The sequence below is a fragment of the Octopus bimaculoides genome, chromosome 4 (assembly GCF_001194135.2).
Source record: "Octopus bimaculoides isolate UCB-OBI-ISO-001 chromosome 4, ASM119413v2, whole genome shotgun sequence".
NCBI classification, from domain to species: domain Eukaryota; kingdom Metazoa; phylum Mollusca; class Cephalopoda; order Octopoda; family Octopodidae; genus Octopus; species Octopus bimaculoides.
Window position 1 is genome coordinate 38,814,393 of NC_068984.1, and position 25,649 is coordinate 38,840,041.

The 25,649-nt window shown below is 34.7% G+C and overlaps 1 protein-coding gene across 1 annotated transcript in view; it reads right to left on the bottom strand.

The window, feature by feature from the left end:
• LOC106881144 (bromodomain-containing protein DDB_G0270170) overlaps positions 1 to 25,649 on the bottom strand; it is a 55,490-nt gene that overhangs the window by 2,608 nt on the left and 27,233 nt on the right. The window contains exons 11-21 of the mRNA XM_052967627.1: positions 23,736 to 23,846; positions 21,433 to 21,478; positions 19,611 to 19,769; positions 16,081 to 16,363; positions 13,344 to 13,410; positions 11,501 to 12,679; positions 9,977 to 10,294; positions 7,799 to 7,918; positions 6,423 to 6,809; positions 3,359 to 3,836; positions 953 to 1,005 (exon numbers count right to left, since the gene is read on the bottom strand). Of these exons, the coding sequence (XP_052823587.1) occupies positions 953 to 1,005; positions 3,359 to 3,836; positions 6,423 to 6,809; positions 7,799 to 7,918; positions 9,977 to 10,294; positions 11,501 to 12,679; positions 13,344 to 13,410; positions 16,081 to 16,363; positions 19,611 to 19,769; positions 21,433 to 21,478; positions 23,736 to 23,846 (3,201 nt within the window). The remainder of the gene's footprint in view (positions 1 to 952; positions 1,006 to 3,358; positions 3,837 to 6,422; positions 6,810 to 7,798; positions 7,919 to 9,976; positions 10,295 to 11,500; positions 12,680 to 13,343; positions 13,411 to 16,080; positions 16,364 to 19,610; positions 19,770 to 21,432; positions 21,479 to 23,735; positions 23,847 to 25,649) is intronic.

The window sequence follows — 25,649 nt, forward strand, 5'->3', positions numbered from 1 at the left end:
GTGTGTGTGTGTGTGTGTGTGTGTGTGTGTGTGTGTGTGTGTGTGTGTGCATGTGTGTGTGCGTGTGTGTATGTGTTTGTGTGCACCCTTGTCTAGACATTACATGGTGATTGTAAATGAGTGCCATCATAATACAAGCAAAGTTGCTCATTTCCAATCTTTCATGAAAAACATGTCTGGCCATGAGGAAATATCTTGCTTAAAAACAGGTGAGAAAAGGTATTCAGCTGTAAAAATATCTGTGCCAACAAATTCCATCTCATCCATGCAAGCATGGAAAAAGTAAGCATTAAATGAATGATGATGATGATGATGACTACACATTTCTAATAGTCCTTTTTATTTCCTATTTCAGTTGTCACTTAGAACAACCAACTTAAAACTTTCTTCCACTTTATTAGTGTAAAAGAAATTTCAAACACACAAAAATGAGGAGAAAATCCTACAACACTCTCCTTTCTCTTCCTTTCATCATCATCATCATTTAACATTCATATTCAATACTGGCATGGGTTGGATGGGCTGACAGGATCTGACGAACCTGAGGGCTGCATTGATCTTCAACGTCTGCTTTAACAAGGCTTCAATGACTGGATGCGTTTCCTAATGCCAATCACTTTAAAGATTGTACTGAGTGCTTTTTTCATGGCACCAGCACTAGTGAAGTCACCAATAAGTGGTTGGTGTTAGGAAGGGCATCCAGCTGTAGAAACTCTGCCAGATCAGATTGGAGCCTGGTGCAGCCATCTGGTTCACCAGTTCTCAGTCAAATCGTCCAACCCATGCTAGCATGGAAAGCGGACGTTAAACGATGATGATGATGATGATGATGAATCCATCAAAGGATACCATTGATCATTGAAAGGTCAAGCATCTGACTTTATTTATTACAACCAGAGTGTGAGACAGTAATAATTAACAATAATAGTAAAAAGAAAACAATAAATAAAACTTTCAAATACCTTTGGCTTCTATCACTACATTTAGGTTTATCATCTGAAAAATCTAAGATGAAAACAAAAGGATTAAATTAAATTTATACTTTTAATTGTCAGCATTTTTCTAGTTTACATAAAAGGTTTCTCTTTTGTTTATCTTAAGTCATATTTTTCAAGCTTTCATAAATTGGGTAATTTCTTTTATTTGTAAATTTTTTTGTATATTTGTATATTGCTGGAGATTTGAAGTAAGTAGAATTATATACTTTAATTATAGCCACAGTCAGAAGTTAAACATAGTAGATTTTGAACTTAGAATGTAAAGATATGTGATTAAATATTACTAGGTAGTTTGTCTGATGCTCTACCAATTTTTCCATTCATGATAACAACAACAACAACAATGATCCTTTCAACTATAGACACAAGATCTAAAATTGAGGGGTGGGAGTAGTCAATTACATCTATCCCAGTACTGAACTGGTAGTTATTTCATCAACCCCGAAAGGATGAACGGCAAAGTCAACTTTGGTGGAATTTGAACTCAGAATGTAAAGAGCTAGAAGAAACGTCATTAAGGCGCAGGAGTGGCTGTGTGGTAAGTAGCTTGCTTACCAACAACATGGTTCTGGGTTCAGTCCCACTGCATGGCACCTTCTACTATAGCCTCGGGCTGACCAAAGCCTTGAGAGTGGATTTGGTAGACGGAAACTGAAAGAAGTCCGTTGTATATATGTATATATACCTGGTGCTGCCATCCGGTTTCACCAGTCCTCAGTCAAATCGTCCAACCCATGCTAGCATGGAAAGCGGACGTTAAACGATGATGATGATGATGATGATGTATATGTGTGTGTATATGTTTGTCCTCCCCAGCATCGCTTGACAACCGATGCTGGTGTGTTTACATCCCCGTAGCTTAGCAGTTTGGCAAAAAAGACTGATAGAATAAGTACTAGGCTTACAAGGAATAAGTCCTAGGGTCGATTTGCTCGACTATAAAGGCGGTGCTCCAGCATGGCCACAGTCAAATGACTGAAACAAGTAAAAGAGTAAAAGAGTAAGCATTTTATCCACCATGCTAACAATTCAATGATGATGATAATGATTTCTTATATAGGCACTAGGCCTCAAATTCTGATGAATGAACAGTTGATTATATGAACCTCAGTACCTGACTGGTGTTTAAGAAGGATGAAATGCAAAGTTGATCTTGACAGGATTTGAACACAGAACATAAAGAGCTGACACAAATATTGCAAGGCATTTGTCTGATGCACTAAAGATTCTACCCAAAATAAGAAAAATAATAATTGCATTTGGAATAGACTACTCAAAATCTGATATAGAAAGATTATAATTATCACAAATACAGAGAGGTAGTGAACTTATCCAACTACAAAATTATTATAAAATATCCACCATAGAACAACAAAAACATCTAGTAAAGAAAAATCATGAAATTAATACAAACAGCTACAAAACATGAACATAATTAAAAAAATTATCTGCTTTCAATAAAGCTAATAAATATAAATCAGAGGATGAAATAACACATAGTTATGAAAGACACAGAGAAACCAAAACAGAAATTGTAAAAAGGCTAAAATATAAACTAAAAATGGAGCTACAGAATTCTGATAAAACAATGGCAAGAAAAGTCCTTACATAACCAGTACTTGAAAAGTTAAATGAGTGGGAGTAGAGAAGAAAAAGTCACAACACTGGTTGAGAAGCACAGACTTCAATGCTGAGATTAAAGGTTGTTCCTAGGAATGCATAATTAAAGCCTTCCTACCAGAAACCATGAATAGTATTAAATAAAATAGAATACAGTAAATAACTGTAGAATACACAGAGCATAAGAAGAAAAAAATTAATTAGAATGTCTCTAGATGTCCTGTTTTAACCAATAAAAACTGCATCTATAGACACGACAAAGAAATGATATACAAATGAATAATCACATTTACAAAGTTTTATGGTCATCAATCTGCTTGGTCAGAGCTGACCAGGGACTAGACAACAAGGGCTAAGAATCTGATATGTATCTTTCTTAACTGTGCAATGCTTGCAGCAAGACTTAACATTAGGATTTGGCTTTTAAGTCAATATTAGATCATTTTTGTTACCATGGCAACTGGGAACTTCTATGTCATCAATACACTTATTAGAAATTGCAACCAAATTTCCCTCAAATCAAACCAGCTTAAAAATAGGAAGGACATATTGGACAATGTAATTCTTAATACACAAAAGTAGGGATTGTCTAAGGCTGGAATATCTTTGATCAAAGTTCTGTTTGATCAGGGCTAACTAAAAAATAATAACACTTGAAAATAGTGACAATATATAGGGCTAACTTTAAGAAGCAAATCATTAGAAACAAAATGTACTTTGTTTGTACTTTTTAGATGTACCTTGTTTGTACTTTTTAGATGTACCTTCTTCACATGGTTCTGGACTACATAACCTTTTTGATCCTCGAATTTGATTTTCAGCTTTATCTGGTGTTTTCAGATCTTCTTCATGTGCAGATGTTCTCAGAGGACTTCTGTTTGAAGAAGTTTCAGGTAAATTTAAATTCTTATTACTGGTATATATTTCTTGACAATCTCCAGCTGTTCCTGAAGGTTGAGTCACTGGAAGGCTTTTCATGTGATGTGCAGCTATTTCTTGGTCAGAAACACTGAGATTTTCATTTGATGAAAAAAGTGAGTCAGAATGAAAAACAGTCATTGCCTTTGTCTTCAGTGGTTCTTCATTTGATGAATATCTTGATAAAGTGGCAGTCTCAGTTACAGAAGTATTACATTTATCAGGAGTTGCAGTAATTCCATGCATCCCTAATTGGCCCCAGCTTTGTTGCTGCAGGTCATCTCCAAGACTGCAATAGGCCTTCTCACCAAAATTAAGAAAGAAAAACATTTTTTAAATCATTTGTCGTGTTTTCATGTAATATTTCAGATTTTTTTAAAATGTAGAAATGTTCCAAAATATAACAAAAATTAACACTTAAAAGTCTAGTTTATATAGACTTTTAACAAAAGAACATATATCAACATATTTACTGGCTGGAAATATCTATTTCTCATAATAGGTATGCAAATAACAGGTAAAATGACAATATTGCTTGATTTAATTGTCTACAATACTTATTGACACTTATTCATCTCCTCAGTTTTACATATTTTCTCATTATTGTTTGTTACTGTCTTTGCTTTTCTACAACTATAAAGTATTCTATTTTGATTTCAATACCAAACAGAATGTCTTTTGTGAGAAGAGAAACTCATTTTTATCAAGACAAAATCCTATAAATGTTTGTAACATACTATAATTATTACTGCAGTTCACATTCAATGGGCAAAGACATGATATTCGGTTGTAATCAGCCTACAGTAATACATCAAGTGTACACTAAGTAGCTGATATTGCTAAAACCAGCCCTTAACAATGAACATAAATAATTGAAGTCATGTTTCTAATCTCAGATACAAGTTCTAAATTTTATAACAAGAGCCTCAAACATATACAAGGAAAGACTATATAAATGTTCAATCAAGCTTTGAATTCCTCATTGATTTACTACACTGTGTGATAATATTTTTATCCTTGGGTAGTAACTGTTATTTCCTATTTGCTTACCCCAAGAAAGTATGAAAAATGCCTAATATTTCTTTCAAACTTTGCTTTGTTATACTTATTCAAAACCCTAAAGAATCCCTCTCAACACATGGCTATGATGCACCCATAACTACTCCTGCTCATGAGCAGAGATGCACATATTGTCAGCCACTAAGGGACATGCTCAACTGGTTATGGTCAAGCAACTGACAGGCAAATCTGTGGTATTGAGCATAATATTTGCTATAATGATATTTCTGCTTCAGCAACTCAGTGCTGAAATGTAATGGAAAATAGGTCAGTTTCAAAACTTTCATGTCATAAAGCAAAGTTTGAAGGGAAGAGTAGTCTTTTCCTTTGATTTCTAAATAGAAGCAAAATGGAAATGACCAAAGACAAAAAAAAATTTTGTTACACAAATATACTAAATTTAAAGGCAATTTATAATTCATTTGTTTCAATCCAAAAAATTTAATTTAATTAAATGTTCACTTTATAAAAAGGCAATATACAATTTTGGAATGAACCTGTTAACTACATCAACAGGTGCAGGAGTGGCCGTATGGTAAGTATCTTGCTTACCAACCACATGGTTCTGGCTTCAGTCCCACTGCATGGCACCTTGGGCAAGTGTCTTCTACTATAGCCTTGGGCCAACCAAAGCCTTGTGAGTGGATTTGGTAGACAGAAACTGAAAGAAGCCTGTCGTATATATGTATATATATATATATCTATATATGTGTGTGTGTGTGTGTGTGTGTGTGTTTGTCCCCCCAACATCGCTTGACAACCAATGCTGGTGTGTTTACATCCCCGTAACTTAGCAGTTCAGCAAAAGAGACCGATAGAATAAGTACTAGGCTTACAAAGAATAAGTCCTGGGGGCGATTTGCTCAACTAAAGGTGGTGCTCCAGCATGGCTGCAGTCAAATGACTGAAACAAGTAAAAGAGTAAAAGTGTATCTCATTATCCACTGCCAGCAAGTAAATATATAAAAAAAATATTTTTAGAAAGCTTTGAACTAAATTGACATGATAGTGCGATTAATAATAAAGACAGAACAGTATATCAATGGAACAGGTGTGGTAGTGTGGTAAGAAGCTTTTTTCGCAATCACATGGTTCCAGGTTCCCACTGCGTGTCACCTTGGACAAGTGTCTTCTACAGCCTTGGGCCAACCAAAGCCTTGTAATTGGATTTGGTAGACGGAAACTGAAAAGAAACTCATCATGTATGTGTGTATGTAACTTCGTGTGTTTGTGTCTTTGTTTGTCCTCCACCAGTGCTTGACAACCAGTGTTGATATGTTTACATTCTTGTAACTTAGCAGGTCAGCAAAAGAGACCAATAAAATAAGCACCAGGCTTAGCAAAAAAATTAAGCACTGGAGTCAATTCATTCAACTAAAAATTTTTGAAGGTGATGCCCGAGCACAGCCACAGTTTAATGACTGAAACAAGTAAAAGATAAAAGATAACAATTAGAACAAGGCAACACCAATGTCCTCTCAACAACTAGCTGGAGATGATTTTTAAAATGAGAATATCTGAAATAAACTCAACTACTCTCACAAATGAGAATACTGAAAATGAACCTGATTGCTCTCAAAAATTAAGTAAAAAAACTGGAAAAATAATCCAGAATCCTTGTCTGGTACCAGATTGATCCCAAAATCTAATCAGTTTGTGCCAGTCACAAGGCCAAACATCCCTGAAAGTTTCATCTGAATCCATCCAGTGGATCTTGAGATATCTTGTCCATGGACAAACAAACAAACATGACTGAAAACAATACCTCTGCCTTTGCTGAGACAGAGATAATAAGAAAGTAATGAGAATTAACATTATAATACTTACAGAATGTTCCTGTTTGTCTTCTAATGTAATTGGTGACAGCATCTTTAACATATCTTCATCAGAAGTGTGACTTTGACAAGGCTTATTTGAAACAGACTGTCTCTTTTTTAAAATACTAACTTGGCCTTCCTTGTGCTGCTTCTCAGATTGATTCACAGATGGAGTAGATGGTAAGTCAATAGAAGAGGATTTTACTGTGAGACTGTTAAAGCTACTACTGTTGTTACTGCTGCCTTTACTGTCAGAATGAGACAATGAGCTAACATCAGCATACTCCCCAGATGTCAATGAAGTTGGACTACAAAATGATGATGTCCCTTTTGATGAATTTAAATACTTGAATTCTTCATTACGAGTACTTTTAATAACAACTGGATCATTTTTCTCCTAGAATTAGTAAAGTAAAATTCAAAGTAAAACTGAATAAGAGATAAAGAAAATAATGATGTCATGTAAATTTTCTTAGCCTAATTTAATATTAATATTTTTTTACAAAAACATATTTATTCTTTAGTTAAATAGAGAGGAAATTTTTCTGTAGTTAAACAGAGAAAGATAAAGACTTGCAGATTTCCTTAATTACTGATGCTATAAAAAAGGCTCTCTTCCTTCTCTCTTAGGCATAATTCAATTTATGTTCTAACAAACTAATAATAATTTTATTTTATTAGTTAGTCAAGGTTTGGTTTTGTCTTACAAAAGAGCCAACTCAACTAAAAACAAAACATTATGGCGACAAGTTTTCAGCAGATTATGGTTTCATCTGATACTGAAATAAAATATGTTCACTAAAACTAACACCAGAACTACTAAAGAAAAATTATAGAGCTATATATAATATAAAAAATATTAAATGATGAGTCACTTTTCCATTTTTTTTTTGTCCATTAATAAAGTAAGTTTCAATATTAAAGAGATCTGGCAATGAAACTACGGATCCAGGTCAAAAATATAACCAGTTCATCTCAGTTTCTAGATGGTAACAATATTTACAGAAATTATTGTTTGCAGCTGAGAGAAATGCTAATATGTATTTCTTCTTCAAAATATCGGGTTAAGAAATGGCTCTTTAATCATCAATTGTTTATCTGCTATTTTCTGTGTGAATACTTGACCTTTTAATTTCATCTACCTTGAGTTTTTCATATACACTCCCTACCACATATCCAAAATATCCATTCATTCTAAAATTATTTGATACAGAAGAAAGCAATGTCATATATAAAGAAACTGTTCCCCCATTTATTGAACATCTTTTATATTGCTAGTAAACAAATACCTAACAAAAATAGCATTATGTGATAAAAATTTGTGAATATGGAAGTTTTAATATTGTTTTTCCCTCACAAAGTATTAACTTATTGATAATTACTTACCACAACAACTCGACGATCAATAACTTGAGAATTTCTCAACATTTCTACTGTGGTTTTACGGTACACAATCTGTACAGTAGTTTCTTCCGTAATTTTTCTTTGAAAAACCTTTTTAAGATTCTGCAGATTAAAGACATGATAAAATAATATCACGGCAAATGAAATATTAATTTTAAATTTTGGCACAAGGCTAGCAAGTTCAGGGCAAGGGATATGTCAATTACATCAACTTGTGCACCCAACTGGTACTTATTTTATCGACCTTGAAAGGATGAAAGGCAAAACCAACCTCAGCAGAATTTAAACTCAGAACGCAAAGATGAACAAAATGCCAATAAACATATTGCCCAGTATGCTAATGATTCTGCCAGCTCACTGCTTTTCAAATAACAAAATATTAACAGTCAATAACAAGAGTGGAGTGAGAGAAGTTTGGGAGGAGTTTTATTGCAGGTGTGTAGCATGAAGCTGAAGGCAAATATGATGGCTTTTACAGACTGATTATTACCTACGGAAAGTGGTGAGAAGGAAGGTTTTTGCAGGAGATTAGCAAAGAGCTAGTAGAAGTCTGACCATTTTCATGGACTGAATTGACCAGAGAACTCAAGGAATGTAAGAATACTGTACAATAAGAAAAAATGAGATGTACAGCTCCAATTAGGCTGTGCTCAGATGATCTAATAGGTGCTGAGACAGTGATGGATGTACAAAGGTTGACTTTGGATGTGAAAAGGTCGAGGATATTTGAAGTCAGAGATATAGTTGGATGAGGAACCTAACTGGCACAGCTTGCTCAGAATGGCAAACTACTCAGCCTTTGTTAGAGTAGTATTAATGTGAAGGGTGGGAGAGCTAAGAAGAGTTGTGAGCCGAAGTGACTACAGATGATAATTTTAGAGAAAGGTAAGCTGAGATAAATATCCAGAACGCAATATGAGGCATAGTATTACAGTTTGGAAAAAATCTGGAAAGTAGCAGAGACAGCAGAAGAATTTAGAGAAACAAAAAAAATGGACTAAATAAGAATAACTGGAAGATTTTTGCTCCTGATATCCAGATAGCAGAGATGTGTGGTTGGGAGGCTAGATTCTATATATACATATGTAGCCATCGACTTAGAAAATGAAGTTAGAATATACAATAGACTGGACAACAGATTTAGGTTAGATAAATGACTTGTGTCAAGATAGGAGTAAGATATGTAGTTTGTATATTAGAAGGAAATAATTGATGGGACTAAACTGAAGTCCATGAATGCTTGTGTAATGAAGATAAAATTGTCCAGCAGACATATATGATTCTTGGTATTTACTTTCTTTAGAATTTAGTTTTGAATTGTTTTGGTGAAGTAAGAACTTTGACGCTAATATCCATATATATTAAAATATATATTTAATATATATGGATATTAGCGTCAAAGCTCTTATTTAAATTTTGATATATAACCAAGGAGATCAATTCACAAGGAGTTTATTATAAACCTTTGCAGACGGATTTTTGCTATTTTGGTAACGACTGCATGTTTTATCTTACCAATACATTTGGTAGATATCATTATATGAACATATATATATATATATATATATATATATATATATATATAATTAGTTCAACTGAAATTCAAGCCAAGGTTGGTTCTCACAAAATCTTGTGTTTAATGCAGCACCTGTCACAAACTAGGGAAGACACAGAATTCTGTCCCAGTTCATAGGACAGCTTCCAGAAGCATTAACCATGAGTTTGGACCTTTTACATATCTGATAGCAGGCTACTTCTAGCAAACATTTTTCACTAATATCCTTTCACAAACAAAAAGTGCAGCTGAAAATAGTGTCGAAGAGACTGTTTTATCCTGAAATCAGCCACTTATTTTGTATGCTTGCAACAGAGTGAACTCAGTTAACATGCACCCAAGTCTGGTGGTGGTGCTTAACCTAAGATAAGGAGGTGACATACGCAACTGAACTGACACTGAATAATCAGTTAAGGAGCACTGTTAGGTACCTAACCAAGGATTGCTGTTCTACTTACATCCATCCACAAACTTGAAAATAAATAGCAATCCCTACTCTTTGTGATTTGCATATAAAAGACTACTCAGTAATAATATATTTTTTCCAACAATTAACCAAATATTGCATGCAAAAGAATTAAAATGAAATAATATAATTTACATACGGTATAAAGTGAACATTGCTGCTGTTGCTGTTCCCTGGTTTGTGAGCCACTATCACTAGAACTGGGTGTTTTATCACCTTTGTTATGGATTTTAGAAGATAAAATGGACTCAATATCTTTATGCGATGGAACTTTTAAGAATGCTGGATTGCTGAGCAGAGTAATAGGATTACGAGCCCTTTTACGTATAGCTTCAAACCGTACTCTATAGACAGGACTTTGACGGTCTTTGCGAATACCTCGACTACGAGAAAAAATTGAACTCTTTTTTGGCAGCAGTTTCTTGGCACTTTTCTTTTGTGTAGACCTATTGGCTAACTGTAATTAGAATGAAATAAATCTGGTAAGTAAAATCCCCAATGAAATAAATGTGTAATAAAATATGCTAAGTGATAAAAAAAGTAATGCAAGATATGTGATCAAGAAGAACAGCAATGAATATCAACTTATATTATTGTTTAACACAGAATAAATTTATGCTATTATAAATTTTGAATCCTTTTCTCTGCATATATTCTATAAAAAGTTAAGCTGTTTTGAAAACATTTTTTTCATCTCTTTTGCAGTATCAGTTTCTATCATTAATGTACAATGAACAAATTACATGCTAACCTCCAATTTTTATCTTCTAAAGTGTTTTATGTTAGATAGATAATGTTGTTCTGCAGCCAGGGAATAACAAACAAGCCTTGAAAGTTCCAAATTCACTTGCTTGTGTCTGATGTAACACAAGAAAACAGTGTACTCCAAACATAGTCACTATTAACACACGTTTGGCTACATGCATTGTGATATATATATATATATATATATATATATATATATATATATATTGTACAATACAAATAAAAAGATGATATTGTTTCGAACACAAAGTTGCCGTTAGAACAGCAGAAATACTGGGTAAATTACCCTTACAAAGCAGAAAAATTTGTCAACAACTAGTCATAGTTGTTGACACACACACACGTATATACATACATACATGCATATGTATAGATGTATATGTATGTGACACTTGCCCAAGGTGCCATGCAGTGGAACAGAACCCAGAATCATTTAATTGGGAAGCAAACTTGTTATCACACAGCCACAGCTGCGCCTATAAAAAAGATGTTTCCTTGATGAGGATTGAACTCATGACCTTCAGTTACTTCTGTTTTTATGTTTGATTATGAGACTGACACGCTGCCTACTGCTTTTTCAAATGTTGTATGCAATATGTGGTGGATCAAAGCTTCTTGCATCTTTCACAATTGATGGCATTCACCAACAGACATATTTGTAAGAAAGACTTTCAAGCTCTTTGAGGACTGAGAAAAGTAGCTATTAATTAACACTAGCTATGAGAAAATGATGGCATTTGGACCTCAACATTATTATCATTACCAACACTGCATTCAGATTATTACTAAGTCTACAGTCACTAATAGAAAGTAAGATTAAATAAAGCAACCAACTAGAAGCATTTAAATTGTCATGAACTAAGAAGATATATTGGAATTATTTTTTTATTACATGTACCTTTTGACGTTTTCTTGATGTAACAATAGTAGACTTGTTTTTAAGTTGAGAATCTGGGAATAAATAAGGATCATTGGAAGTGCATGCACCAACATTTACATTTTGTGTCACAGCAAGCTGTGCCTCAGTATTTGGTACAATGTTTGTTACATTATTAGCTGGTTGCACAATAGAAATATCATCTTGTTGAACAGATTGAGTTTCTGAATCTTGGTTGTCTCTAGCTACAAGAGGAGAATATTGTTTTTGTCCTAAGATATTTATTGGTGTTTTCATCATACCAGTAACTGTCACTTCAGCTGTTGGCGTCACAAGGGGTTTAACAGGCATTAATTCTGTAATAGTGCTAGATGTTTCACCCATGCTGCATGAAGCCTGTCCAGGCATTGATGCTGATACCACTTTACCAAGACATTCTGTTGATTGCCTTTTGTAGGGCTGAGATATTGAAACACCTTTTCCTGGTATATTTCCAATTAACATTTGATTAGACATATTGTAAACATTCATTTCATCTTCTTCTTCATAAGGCATGATGGATTCTTTGGCATTGGAATTATTATTTTGGCTTGAAGTTGATGTAAGCCTTGCACATAGATTGTCAGGCATCGTGGTTTCATGATCATAAGAATTTGGGGAAATATCACTTGGCTGACCTACTGGTTCGGATTTTGAGGAAATTTTAGAATTTCCTTTAGAGATTAATTTATCTGGGAGAGATGCTGGTTTTCTTTTTTCTTGTTCACCATCGTGAAAGCTGCCATTAGCATCTCCAGCTCTAATGTCTATAACTCCCTGGCTTAAAGACAGTGGTTTGGCAGAAAGATGTTTTTCACCTTTGGGAATTAAAGAAAAATACTTATTTGAAGACACTGCATCTTTCTTCTCTTGAATCTTAGTAAAAGTCTTTTGTTGACAACTATCAAGAATTGTTTTTTCATGTAAATCAGCCTCATTTATCCTCTTTTCATTAGATATTTTAGAAACAAAACCTTCAGCTGAAGACATTGTTGATACAGAGAATTCACTTTTCCGTTGATCTTTTTGGGAACTTTTACCAGGTAATGGATCAAGCAGGTCTTTCTGTCGAGCCTTAAAGAAATGCTCTGAATCAAATGGATTAGCTTCTATAAATGATTCTAATGGTTTCAACTTAGATGGAAGATCCTCTTTTTGTGGCTGCAAATGTAAAGAGTAAAATCAGAAAATAATGAAAACTATAAAAGCAAAAGAGGCAATAAAAAAGAACAATATACTATTAAACCAAGTGATTCATGAAGTATTTTCAAATAAAGTAAACTAATGAAGAAATTGATCTAAGAGAGTAAATGAAATGCATATTTGAATAGCTAAATATAAAAATGACTGTTCAGATATAGTAATTTCTTGGAATTACCATCTTTTCTCTCTCTCTTCTCTCCTTTTCCAACTGGAGTAGCCATGTATCTCCTCTACTACAAGACACCTATTCTTGTCCCTCTATCATACTCTAACCTATCATCATCTAGCACAAAGATCTCTCCCTTAATACTACTCCAACCTCAGTTGAGGGACTCTTGTCTTGCAAGTTAGTTAATGACCTCACTAATGCTGGCGCCACATAAAAAAGCACCAGTACACTCAGTAAAGAGGTTCGCATTGGGAAGGGCATTCAGCCATAGGAACTATATTATAGCAGAGAGTAGAGGTCAGTGCAGTTGTTTGGCATGCCAGCTCCCGTCAAAAACATCTAACTCATGCCAACATGGAAGACATACATTTGATGATGATGATGGTTTCCAAGTCACATCAACCAAATCTAATCATTATCATGTAATATTTTATGTACAAATCAATATTATACCTGGGTTTTATGTGGATTAGCTGCATCTGAAGGTGATGATGTCTGCTGAGAAAATTCACTATTTGACCTGTCAAAATATCAGATAATAAAACTGAGAAAAAGTGTAATCAAAGCAGGTCATATTCACAAGGAGAGAATTTACAGATGTAAACCCTGTAACACTATGGAACTAAACTATAGTTGATTTTTACAGAAAGCAAGGCACTGTTAGTAAGTCAAAGTGTAAGTTAGAAACCAAATACAAAGACTCCAAACTGAATTTCCTGGAAGTTCACATTCACATATACACACATGAACAAACAGATAAAGAGAGAAGTAGAATGGGTGAGAAAATAGTTAAAATATGATACAAGCTGAATAAGTACTTGTTTATATTTATATTCATCTGAACTGTGACATCTGAAAATGCTTTTACCCAATAGTGGGGAATTCACTGGGCTTTGAAAGATTCTTCTCCTATCACATATATAAAAAGCATTGTTGAGTTGAACACTATATTATGTATATAACATTCAATTCTCAACTGTAGTAGCACTTGTTGCCATTCTATTTTCACTAAGATTTAAATTCTATTTCCACCAAGACTCAGCATAACAAAGACATCTGGTTATTTGAACTTAACCAGAAATATCTGACATGATGACGCCAAAGACGAGTAGAGTCATTAAGATCAGACAAAATATCTTGTATTTAGTTAAAGATGTTCACAACTGAAGAATCTTGAAGAGTTGATGGACCAGAAGTTTTTCTTCAACTACACAATGTCAGTAAATAATTTTTATGGTTGAAGGGAAACCTCTGGTCAGCTAACTTCTCTTGTTCTTTTTTTTGTTTTTTTTTCAGTTGCAAACAACCTTGAAAGATATACCCTATCAGCCTAAAATATGAAATTTATATCCCTATTAACATGATGTTTGCTTGATGGTTGACATCTTTTTTTAGGGAATTTTGAGCCCACATGAAAAATCTCTGAAGTCATCTCTGGTATGAAACTGAATCAGGATACACATCACAAGGTTACATATGTCATTCAAATTGAAGAGATTCACATTGGCTCTAAGGTCATCATGCAAAAACAGTGTTGACTAATTTTGCGATCAGACAAGTTCTTCATAATATCAGGAGAATGTTTACAGGTTAAATATTCACAAAAATATTTCTGTAAATATTTGTGAATAATCACAAGTGTATTCTTGTAAATATTTGTCTGAATCTCAGAAGATTGGTAGACAAACAAATGATATAGAGAAACAAGAATGCTATCCATCAAGATTATTGAAGAAAATTTAATGCAGAGGGGAAATCTTCTATGTAAGAAGATTTAATAAAGATTAATATTTAAGACTGATAAAGAAAAATATTAAATGTCAAAAATTAAACATGAAACTAGTGTTGTGATAGAACAAGGAAGCATAGTAAAAGATATTGTAGTAACGCTGTGCGCATGCGTAGTCTCACGCATGGGTGGAATTCAACAACCAAGCTTTCCCGCTTCATTCTGTCTCTTTCTTGCTGGCCAGCGATTGAGCAAGGACGTGTTTAGCTGTCTCCCTCCATCTTTCGAACTTACGCTACTTTCCACTAAAATATCTAAAAAATGAAAATTATCAGAAATTACTAAGAATGCAGAAAAGCAAAGAGAAGTAAGTCTCTGGTATATACAGCAAATATAAAACTGTATATTATGATGATAGGAATTAATCATGACAGTTATTTACATCCATCATCCTCCTCCAAACTCCACTGAAGGCAGTGAGCTGACAGAATCATTATCACATAAGACAAAATGCTTAGCAGGATTTCTTCTCGTTTTTACATTCTGAGTTGAAGTTCTACTGAGGTCAACTTTGCTTTTCATTCTTTAGGGGTTGATAAAATAAGTACCAGCTGAGCACTGGAGTCAATGTAATTGAGTAGCACCCCGCCTCTCAAAATTTCAGGCCTTGTGCCTACAGTACAAAGAATTACTCTGTTAATCTTCAAATAATGATCTTTATGAGAATAGTAACCGCACTAATATTCATCTACATACAACAGCAGAAACAGTTGATCCTGTTTTATATTAGTGTTGTATCATATTCAATCATCACTGCTCCAAGTTTAAATTTCATTTGAGATCAACTTTTAATAAATAAGTGTAGAGTCTACATTTCACCAGAAATTATACATAATCCACCACAAAGTCCAGTTTTTGTTGCTGTGTGGTGGCTTGTGTGCCTCATTGACCCAGAAAACCAAGCCAGTGGGGCACAAGCTCCTGGTAGGGTCTCCGGTGCTGGACTCCCCATATTGATACAAACGACCTCTTCCCAGAGGTAAAAGTAGGTTTGCATAGGGCCAACACCCCTATCTAGGAAAAAGGCAAAGTTACTGAAGCATCAATGACAATTCTACATCAACAAGACCTGGGAAAGAAGGCCTTCCCTCAGGGAAATATATGATGTGATGCAGCGAAATCCTGAAGGAAGAAGAACTGAAAAAGCCAGGATCCAATAGAGAGAAGTAGAAAAAGCAGCTCAGGGTTGAGAATAGTGGAGAAAAGTTATCAAAGGCCTATGCTTCATTGAGAGTGAAGGGCTTAGATAAGTAAATAAGTGTTATACACAATATCCAATTCATTACAAAAAAATATCTTTGTGCTTGATTAAAAGAGACTAAAGTTAATTAATATATAACTCTGTAAATGTAGTAGTAAAATTAAGACAGGCAACTAGGAATATATTTTTCATTTACTTACAGCTGAGGCATAGAATCTTGGTAATTCTTCATTTTCTCACTGGCAGAATCACTAAGACCACTCCCTTTCTGTGAGATCTGAGAATCAGATGAATTAGTAAGATCACTTCTTTTCTGTGAAGTTTGAGAAACAGACAGATGACCAAAACCACTCCCTTTTTGTGAAGTCTGAGAAACAGAAGTTTTTCTAACACTACTTTTATTTTGCGGTGTCTTAGATAAAGATGAATTATGAAAACTGTTTCCTGGTGATACTTTTGGCAAATTAAGGGTGAACTCAAGAACTGAAACCAAAGAAATAATTAAATAATTATATTTAACTGCAATTAAGAATTATCATCTCTTTTATCTCTGTAATTAATAATTAATTAATTGATACTTTTATTGAGTATTAAAAATATATTAGGTTACATATGAGTGAAACATGAAATAAAATTTCCTTACACATATTATTCTATTATTCCCAATCACACAAAATACTTTATATCAACAAAATTTATCTTATAATAGTACTTTCAAGGGTTTTGCTGTATCTATATATATGAAACTGATCTTAAAATTTTGCTGCTTACGAAACCTCACAAATATGATTAATAAGAACATTAATAAAAACTTACAATGAGTCATATCAGCTAGTAATTTAGACATTCTTTATATATAATGAAGAATTTGCTGAATGTATTACTAGAGACAGGATTGCACACTTAATGAAATTCATATACATGCACAAATGGATAAACTAGATACCTATTTTACATGTTGTTATTTCTAAACCAATGCCATTTACCTCTGCATCCACATTTAGCTTTAGAATATATGTGTAGACCAACGAGGAAGCTTCTACATGGGTCATTCAATCTTCTAGAAATAGCATCTCCTTCAAATCCACCCTAACATCTTAAACAAAAAAGGTCATTTCAACTCATATGATCCTTGGTACAGTGCCTAGATAAAAGCTAGAATAGTCAAATACATTTGTTTTGCATTCTTAGGTTAATCCTCAAAAAATAACTTCATTTATTTCATTTTTGTATTTGATCTGCAAGATTTTTGATGTGAACTCCTGTATTGAAACAGATTTTGTTGTATCTTGGAAGGGTCAAAATGTCAATAATAAACATGTACGTCCCACCCATATCCATATAACTACATAAATACTAAATCTAAAACTAAAAGACAAAGAGACCAGAAGCTGACCTAGAGTAGAAAGGGCATGTCCTTGAGGTCATAAATAGCAATGAAAGGTCTTTGGTAAACACAATTGATTGTTTAACTGAATGATTAATCAAACAATTTATTAATTAGTTGATTAAATAGCTAACCAACTGATGAATAATAATACAGAAGTGAAACTGAACCAGTGCATGTGTTTATTATTGGTGTAATGACCACCCCAAGATACAACATAATTTCTTTTAATTAAGTGAATTCAGATAAACTAAAAGTGGGGCACTGAAAATTTTTTAAATGATCTCATTAGAGATTAGATTTAAATGATATGGACTCACAAAGTAAGATTGAATATATGATACTTAAATGAACAAGATTGCTGTTGTTGTTGCATAGCTTGGATCTGCTCTACTTATATAGACTTATGGTTACTATGTTAGCCACTTAATGTTTGGACAGAATCCAGAAATTCAGGACCATAGATAAAACTTACTTCAGTCTAGGTAGGAAAAAAAAAATCATTGTACACTAGATCAGGTGATCATTGATTGCACAGGGTACAGTTAGGTAATCAAAGCATGTTGCATTTGTAAAATTTTTCTCAGAGGTGCTGTAGAACTGTAGAACAAAGCAAGTAGGAGAAAGACAATATGCAACAATCTTAGTTCATAAGAAATGGTTGTCAACTGTTTGGGCAAAAGGAAGTGGCAGCAATGGTAGCAGCAGTCATTGTCTGCAGCATTGTAAATGTGTCCAGACGTTTCAGGGTAGCTTGATGTATGGTTGCAAAGAGTTGGAGTAGAATGTGACAACATGAACTTTTTGTTTAGTACCTAGCCAGGAACAGAGGTCAGTGTACATGACCCTTTTTAGGGTCTTCAAGACGCTGGTGGATAAGAGAGAGGAAGATATAATTAAACTAGAAACCTAGCCATAGTGCCTATCAAGACTGGTCGCTGCTAAAGGTACCCAAGGCCCTAGTGGTGGTACTGAACTGGACAATGGATTTATTCTATCACACAGGTAGGCCACAACAGGATTTTAATACAGAATGTAAAAGCCAGAATAAATAAAAGTCCCCTCACCCCCATCCTACACTCTAACAGTTTTGCGAGCCCTCTACTGTAGACTTTAATTCATTCGACATCTGTTTCTCCATGCTAGCATGGGTCAAGCAAATATATTACAGAAGTATTGCTTTACAGCTGGATGCCCTTCCTTCAGTAACCCCTACCTGATTTTCAAATAAGGGACCTCTAATTTCACATGTCTTTGAAGATACAAAATGAGTAGATGATTTATTGACAGAAATGACAACACCACTTACACCAAAGAACTTTCATAGGACACAAATATAAACAAATACAGAAGCACACACATATAGTGTTCAGGTTAAATTTGACAATTTTCATATCTTCTTTTCTTCTGGAATAGTCAATGGCATTAGAGAGCATAGAGATTAAAGTTGTAGTTGAGATAAAATAAGATGACATGGAGGACTGGAAGCCATTTGAATTTTGGAAAAGAATTACCTGTATCATGATGAATCATACTGGGTGTCAAAATGCCAATATCATGATTGCTACTCAATGCTCTATGAACAGTGTAAGGGTTGTAAGATGTGGCATGGACAGTTGCAACAAAGACTATGTAGCCGTGGCCAGTAGGAAGGGACACAGCAAGTGTTCTCACTGCATTAGCACAGCAGAATTCATTCAACAACTGCAGAAAAAGGTGATGGAAGATCTGAGCAAGGGAATTTGGACTTTAGCAAGAGAGATGGGCATTGGAATCACTACCATGAAGCTGACTCTGAATGAGGACCTTTACAACAACTTATATAAGAGGTACATGGGACAAACTCTGACAGTCAAGGTCAAGGAGAACTGTTTGATGAAGGCAAAGAAGCTCCGAAAGAAACTGAGGCATCCTGTTGAACAAGGGATGATTTGGTTCTTCTCAGATGAAAAGAACTTCTGCCAGGACCAGTTCCACAACACCCACACACATTGGGAATGGTTTTTTTTTTTCATTTTCCCTCTACCAAATCCACTCACAAGGCTTTCGTTGGCCCAGGGCTCTCATAGGAAACAATCAGCCAAGATGTCGCACAGTGGGACTGAACCCAAGACCACATGGCTAGGAAGCAAGCTTTTTAACCACACAACCATGCCTGCACCTATAAGATAATTGGGTCAGATCTTCAATAACATAATATAAGCCCTTCAATTCATAACAGTTTAGAAAAGTTAAAGAGTAAATAATAAAAGTGATCTTCATTGAAGAAGCAGAATAAATTTGTAATTTCAAAACAGATCAACAGCATTGAGGTAAATATGTATTACAACATTGTAAACATACCATCTTCAGAACTACTGTCTTTAAAAACAGAACGAACACTTTGATTAGATTTTTCTTCTTTCAACATAACAGAAGTTCTGCTTGCTTGTGACTGTGTCATATCCTTGTTTTCAGATATTTGTGAACTGAGACTCAAATACAAATTTAAGTCTTGGCTCTCTAGAAAAGAAAAAATATTTGCAACAGTTAAGAATTTAAAAACAAAGAAAAAAAATCTTAAGAAGATATTCATTTGTGATAGCTGAAAGAGATTTGGGCCAAGGAGACTCACAATGCAATAATCAGATCAGAACTTAAAATATTAAAATTCATGCAGGAAGTTGTAATGGATAAGGAAAGACAGAGAGCAGTTCAGCTCCCCAACAATGTCATTCCACATGATATAAAGATCTCTCGAGTAATGTTACCCAACACAGTACATAGCTTGGAGATCAGGGAGTCTCTCCAGGTCAAAACTGCTATTCACATTGAGAGATCACAGCTCCAGCTCTATGCACATGTGATTAGAATGTTGCAGGGAAGAATCACAAGGTGGATTCTTCAAGCTGAACCAACCTGTAGGAGACCTGATAGTAGACCAAGAATGAGATGGTTGGCTAATATCCACAGTCTTAAAGTCATGCTTGGAAATTCAGCTGGAAAATCTAATGCAGTGACTTTTGTCAAGACCCTAGGGAAAAGGTACTTGAAGATTCTATTCCATGACCCTTCCAGGAACAGAGGGCAGAGAAAATGGATGGTAGAAATATAGAGTACCTAAAATTATTTAATTCAAACTGCCTTATATTCTTTGTGGGCTCAAATCTTACTGAGGCTGACTTGTCTTTTATCCTTCAGGGATGTACTGAGATCAACTAAATCAACTACATATAGCTGCCCTCTAAATATTTATTAATCTTCTGCCAACATAAGAAATTATCATCTAAGAAATGAAATATTTCTTAGAATATTTGAAAAATTGTGCTCTACAAAGGCAAAGTTCGCTATACAACTAAATTTTATATCTCATCTGAGTGGCTTAACTATATATTTCTAAATTGTCTTTGAAACTACAACTTTTGCCCTATATAACAAACACTTTTAACCTAAAGAGATATCAGACAATAGAAGGGTAAAGACCCCCTTTGGTCATGAAAGGCTATGGGATTGCACCTAGAAGGTTACCCTCTGAGGCACAAGTCCAGGCAAGGTTGTTTATGGAAGACCAACAGTCGTCCATGCAAACCAGCCTCCCTTCTCCACTGTAATCCAAGGAAAAGGCAGAGGCCAATACAGCTTGGCACCAGTGATATCGCAACTCATTGCTATAGCTGAGTGAACTGGAGCAATGTGAAATCAAGAGACTTGCTCAAGAACACAACACACAGCCCAGTCCAGGAATCGAACTCACTACCTCATGGTTGTGAGCCCGATGCTCTAACACTGACCCATGCGCCTTTGCTTGACATCAGACAATAACTACAATATTATGGTTAGCACTAATTATGTCACTTAAATAACAGGCATAATCACCTTCTAGCAGCTCATTTAAACAGTCAACAGCTTCCAAGTCTACAGTTTCTATTGTTAACTACATGAGATCCTTAAGTTTTGATTCCTTGACAGTCTTAGTATTCACACACAAATACATATATATTCATATCCAGAGAACACATAAACACAAAATTTAAACTGAGATAAAGAAGGGAGAGAGAGATTATTAAGATAGAAAAACATGCAATGATACAAAGAAAAGCACTTAGCTGTAATCCTAGAAATATAATCTGATATTCTCAAAGTGAATTGATATCAATAGTAAATCAATATATTTAAATAAACATACCACAAATTTCATCTGTATATTTTTGTGAATATGTTTTTGGGTCAATCTAAAATAAAATAATACAAATCAAAAGCGTTCTCTTAAATAAATAAATAAAAAAGGAACAACTGTCAAATCAACAAAAAAGGGTAAAACAAGCAACTTAAACCATTTCAGCTTCATTATAATCAGTTAATTGTTATCGGAGCTGAATTAAGCTAGTGTTTAATCCTGCAGCATTGCATTCAGTTAGCAGAATCATCAACTTGTTTCAAAAAGTGCTTAGTGGCATCTGTTCCAGTTCTTTACATTCTGAGTTCAAATCCCACCATGGTCAACTTTGCCTTTCATCTTTTCAGGGTCAATAAAATGAGTACCAGTTAAACACCAGGGTCAATGTAATTTGTCCTCTCCCTTAAACTTGCTGGTTTTGTGCCAAAATTTGAAACCATTTAAGTTCATTTAAATGTGCTCTCAAAGAGTACTATCTTTCAAATTATTTGGAAATGACTTAATAATAATGAGTGTGATGATGAAATCAAATATTTATTTCTAGCATTACCAGCTGGTTCAGCTTAACCAAAGACCTTTATAAACTAGTTAGATTAAACATCACTATCATCATCATTATTTAATGTGTTTTCCATGTTGGCTTGGGTTGGATTGCTTGACAGGAGCTGACAAGCAAAAGGGCTGCACCAGGTTCTAATTGCCTGTTTGGGTATGGTCTCTATGACTGGATGCTCTTCCTAACACCAGCCACTTTACAGAGGGTACTGGTTGCTTTTTATGGGGCACCAGCACATGTGCCTTTTGTGGGAGCTTGTTACGTGACACCAGCATGGGTGCTTTTTACATGGCACCAGCATGGGTGTTTTTTATGTGGTACAGTTCATATACAAAGAACTAGATTTGGTGCACAGAATTGTTGTTTATACACCTTGTTTCTTCAATCTTTTGAAAATAGGGAATCAAATCATGTTCAATATTCACTGTATCATAAGTACATACGTGGACAAGTAAATCACATCTTGTGTTTGTACATTAGAAAATGAATGCAATAAAATAATTCTTCCTATTTAAAATAGAAAGAATTATTTTATTACATTCATTTAGGCACAAGGCCTGAAACTTTGAGGGGAGAGGGCTAGTCAATTACATCAACCCCAATGCTCAACTGGTACTTATTTTATCAACCCTGGAAGGATGAAAGATAAAGTCTACCTTGGCAGAATTTGAACCCAGAATGTAAAAACAGTTGAAATGCAACTATGCAGGTTGTCCAGCATGCTAATGATTCTGCTAGCTAAACACCTTAATGAATGTAATAATATAAATTCTACCCAAATAAAATAGAAACTTATTGGGAATTAAGGAGATTTGAAGCATGTAAAAATATATTAGTTAATGGAAAAGCACAAATATTGATATAAAAAAATAACATTTTGTAAAACTACACTTTCCAATATTTTACTGCTGGTCATAATACTGGTGTCAAATTTTGGGTCAAGGCCAGCAATCCTAGGAGAGGAAGACAGTTGATTACATCAATCCCAGTATCCAAATGATACTCATTTTATTGCCTGCCAAAAGGATGAAAGGCAAAGTCAACTTTGGTGGAATTTGAACTCAGAACATAAAGAGCCAGAAAGTGCTAGTCATATATTAAACCACTTATTTTGTGCTATTGGTATTTTTACCTGTGAATACTCTTTTTGGCAGCAAACATTCATAAGGACTAGTAAGAATTTTATATCAAGACTCACTTATGCAGATAAAGTATCTTTAAAAAAATCAATGACGTGCACACAGTAGTATTAGAATTCAAGATATATGAATCATTACTCCAAGAATAATAATAATAATCATCATCATCATCATGATCGTCGTTTAACGTCCGCTTTCCATGCTAGCATGGGTTGGACGATTTGACTGAGGACTGGTGAAACCAGATGACTACACCAGGCTCCAATCTGATTTGGCAGAGTTTCTACAGCTGGATGCCCTTCCTAACGCCAACCACTCAGAGAGTGTAGTGGGTGCTTTTTATGTACCACCGGCACGAAGGCCAGTCAGGCGGTACTGGCAACAGCCACGCTCAAAATGGTGTATTTTATGTGCCACCCGCACAAGAGCCAGTCCAGAGGCACTGGCAACAATCTCGCTCGAAAGTCCTTACACATGCCATGGGCACAAGTGCCAGAAAGGCGACGCTGGGAACAACAACAACAACAACAGCAGCAGCAGCAGCAGCAGCAACAGCAACAACAACAACAACAACAACAACAACAACAACAATAATAATAGATTAAGTAATATTTAACCTGTGAACATGATTGTGTTGATGAGTAGTGAAGGTGTAAATTCTCACTGTCATCTTTAGAACCTTTATTGCTTTCATTCTGAGAGTATTCCCTTGATTGATGCAGAGAATCCTGTAAAATAAAATTGTTAAATCTTTACATTAAAATTTTGTTTAAGATATTCATCCTATTTAATAGCTCTACCTGTGGAAGGGGCACACTCAAGATGTGGGATGAAGTAGTGAGAAAGGATCTTCAGATGCTGGGCCTCACTGAGGAAATGACAAAGGACCAGGAGTTGTGGTGATTTGCTGTACTTGAGAAGTCATGTCAAGCTAAGTAAAATCATTGTCATCCACACCTACAGGCTTGTCCTTTGCAGGTGCCAGTGCTGTGAAAATGCACCCATGCTGGTGGCATGTAAAAGTCAACCAGCACACTCTGTAAAGTGGTTAGCATTAGGAAGGGTATCCAGCTATAGAAACCATGCCACAACAAACAGCACCCTGGCTGACCAGCTCCTGTCATGCCATCCAACCCATGCCAGCATGGAAAAATGGATGTTAAATGATGATGAGTAGATACAATAGCTTATGAAAGAAAGAAGTCAAGTATAACACATAGCAAAAGATGATAGGTTCATAATATCTTTTTATCTCTCTAATTTTAGCACAAGGCCAACAGTTCTGAGGGGAGAGGCAAATCGATTACATTGACCTCAGTACTTGACTGGTACTTATTTCATCGACCCTGAAAGGATGAAAGGCAAAATTGACTTTGGTGGCATCTGAACTCAGAACATGAAGATCCAGAAGAAATGCTGCTAAACATTTTGTCTGATACACTAATGATTCTTCTAGTTTGCCACCTCTGACAGTCTCATGATTATTTTCCACAATTATCATCCTCTATATAGCTTGTCTTAATTCAAGCTATTTTCTATAATCGATCATTAACAATTCTTCATTCAGTTCTCATCTTATTTTCCTCACATGTTTTCTTTACACTTGATAATTTTTTTCTCTAACTCTCTGAAGTTTATTTTTATTGTATGTTTAGAAAATAAGTGTGATTGTGTGGTAAGAAGTTTGGTTCTGGGTTCAATAGCACTGCTTGACACCTTGGGCAAATATCTTCTGCTAAGCCTTGGGCTGGTCAGAGCTGTATGAGTGGATTTGGCAGACAGAAACTGAAAGACGTTTGTCATATGTCTATGTAAACATCTATATGCATGTGTCTGTGCATCTGTGTTTGTCCCCCACCAGTGCTTGACAGCCAGTGTCGGTGTGTTTACATTTGAATAACTTAGTGGTTTGACAAAAGAAACCAATAGTTCTAGACTTAAAAAAAAAAAGACCTGGGGTTGATTCATTCAACTAAAATCCTTCAAGGTGGTACCCCAGTATGGCTGTAGTCAAATGACTGAAACAAGTAAAAGATAAATTAAATGTTGAAGTTTTCTAAAGTTGTTTTAGTCAATAAGGCTGCTAGACACGAAGAAAAGTGAAATATAAATAATAAAATAAATCTTACTTTGGATGTGCCATTGCCATGATTTATAGACCAGAGAACTAGAAAGTTTGTCAGTTATAGCAAAACATTTGGTGGGCTAGAGTTGTTGGTTCATTCTCAAAATTATTTTTGGAGTAGAGTTTAGGATACTGCTAAATTCCTGATTTCTCCTTTCATATATGCTAAGTAAAACTGTTTTGCTTTTTTTTGTTAGATTGGCTCTGAAGACTGTATAGTAAAGAGTCATTTGACTACTTTAATTGAAATCAAATTAACTAAGAGATCATCATCACTATTATCTATAGTCCACATTCCAAACTCTATGAATTAAACAATCAACTGTATCGATACTATCAAACTATAAAAATATTTTACACATCTATTCATCAAAAAGAAAAAAATATATATATATAAATATATATA